This window comes from Condylura cristata, unplaced genomic scaffold (genome assembly GCF_000260355.1).
Source record: "Condylura cristata isolate star-nosed mole 26May11 unplaced genomic scaffold, ConCri1.0 scaffold00003, whole genome shotgun sequence".
NCBI classification, from domain to species: Eukaryota; Metazoa; Chordata; class Mammalia; order Eulipotyphla; family Talpidae; genus Condylura; species Condylura cristata.
In genome coordinates this window covers 77,134,795-77,135,980 of record NW_004567104.1, presented here as the reverse complement: position 1 = coordinate 77,135,980, position 1,186 = coordinate 77,134,795, and the positions used below count along the sequence as shown (strand labels likewise).

Here is a 1,186-nt window from a genome sequence, read left to right as displayed (position 1 = left end):
TGGCCGTGGAGAAGGGACAGCCAGGCCGGGCCTACTGGCCGCCGAGTGCCTTCGGAACCAGGAATGTGCCTCTCCTGCGTCTCCTGCATCTCCAGGGCGGCCCCGCCGGTGCCCGGGAGCCTGCCGCGTCCACTCGGCGGGAGCCTGCCCCGGCTCCCTCCAGTCCTGACTTTCCTTCCCTCCTTGCGTGGCTTCTTCTTAGTTGTTTTTAACTCCTGTTGAGGATGTTCCGAGGCAGAGGGAAAAAACTCATGTCTCTGTCTCTTCTTTTTTGAAAAACAAAACCCAAAAGACTCCTGGGATTCTGCTCAGAGAACCAAAGATGTTTCCCCTCAGCTGAACTCGGCCACCATCATTGACATCCACCCTTCCTCCGCCTACAGCATCCGCATGTACGCCAGGAACCGCATCGGCAGGAGCGGGCCCAGCAACGAGCTCTCCATCACCGCGGACGAGGCAGGTGGGTGGCGGGCGAGGCCGGGGCTGCGGCGGGGGCCGGGGAAGGGGTGGGGTGGCACCAGGGACTCAGGAGGTTTCAGGGGCCAGACCCGTGGGATCACCGGGGCGGGCCTGGGGATGCCCTGGGGCCGGGCCTATGGGATGCACAGGGCATGGGACGGGTCAGCCCAGCACTCACACCCCTGGGCGAGGTCTCCGAGGGGGCTCTCCACAGCCCCCACTCTCTCCCAAGCCAGGCAGCCCTCTGCCTCCTCCTCTAAAGACTCTGCTCTTCACGACAACTTAGTGGGGTTCTCACCCCCAGTCTGGAAAGGACACATGAAACTAAGGGTCGATGAGCTTGAGATAACTGCCCCTTCTTGAGGGGTTTGTTGGGCTGCGCGGCGGCTTGGGGGCCACCCGGGGCCTGGCCGCCCCCTGTGGGGAGCATGGCTGAGCTAGGAGAGGACCGGCGTGTTCGCATGGGGTGTTGCCAGGAGCGGTGACTGTCATTTCTGAAAATGGTCCCTATGTCCACACTAAGCTCTGCTGCTCTCTTTCCTATTGCCATGCATTGCACAGTCCGTGTGGGAAACTTAGGCGAGAGAGACAAGCATTTTGAGGGGTCGAAGGGGCTCCCCACTGTCCAACCCCTCAGAGCCACCGTGAACAGAGCGCTGGCTGAGTCGTCCGTGGCCTGCACAGCCACACACCCCGTGCACGCCTGCAGGGCGCTGGCCACGGTGCC

At 62.9% G+C, this 1,186-nt stretch overlaps 1 protein-coding gene across 1 annotated transcript in view; it reads left to right on the top strand.

The window, feature by feature from the left end:
• Window positions 1–1,186, top strand: part of DSCAM (Down syndrome cell adhesion molecule) — a 299,116-nt gene that overhangs the window by 205,050 nt on the left and 92,880 nt on the right. Inside the window, exon 14 of the mRNA XM_012730962.1 lies at window positions 293–460. Coding sequence (XP_012586416.1) covers window positions 293–460 — 168 coding nt within the window. The remainder of the gene's footprint in view (window positions 1–292; window positions 461–1,186) is intronic.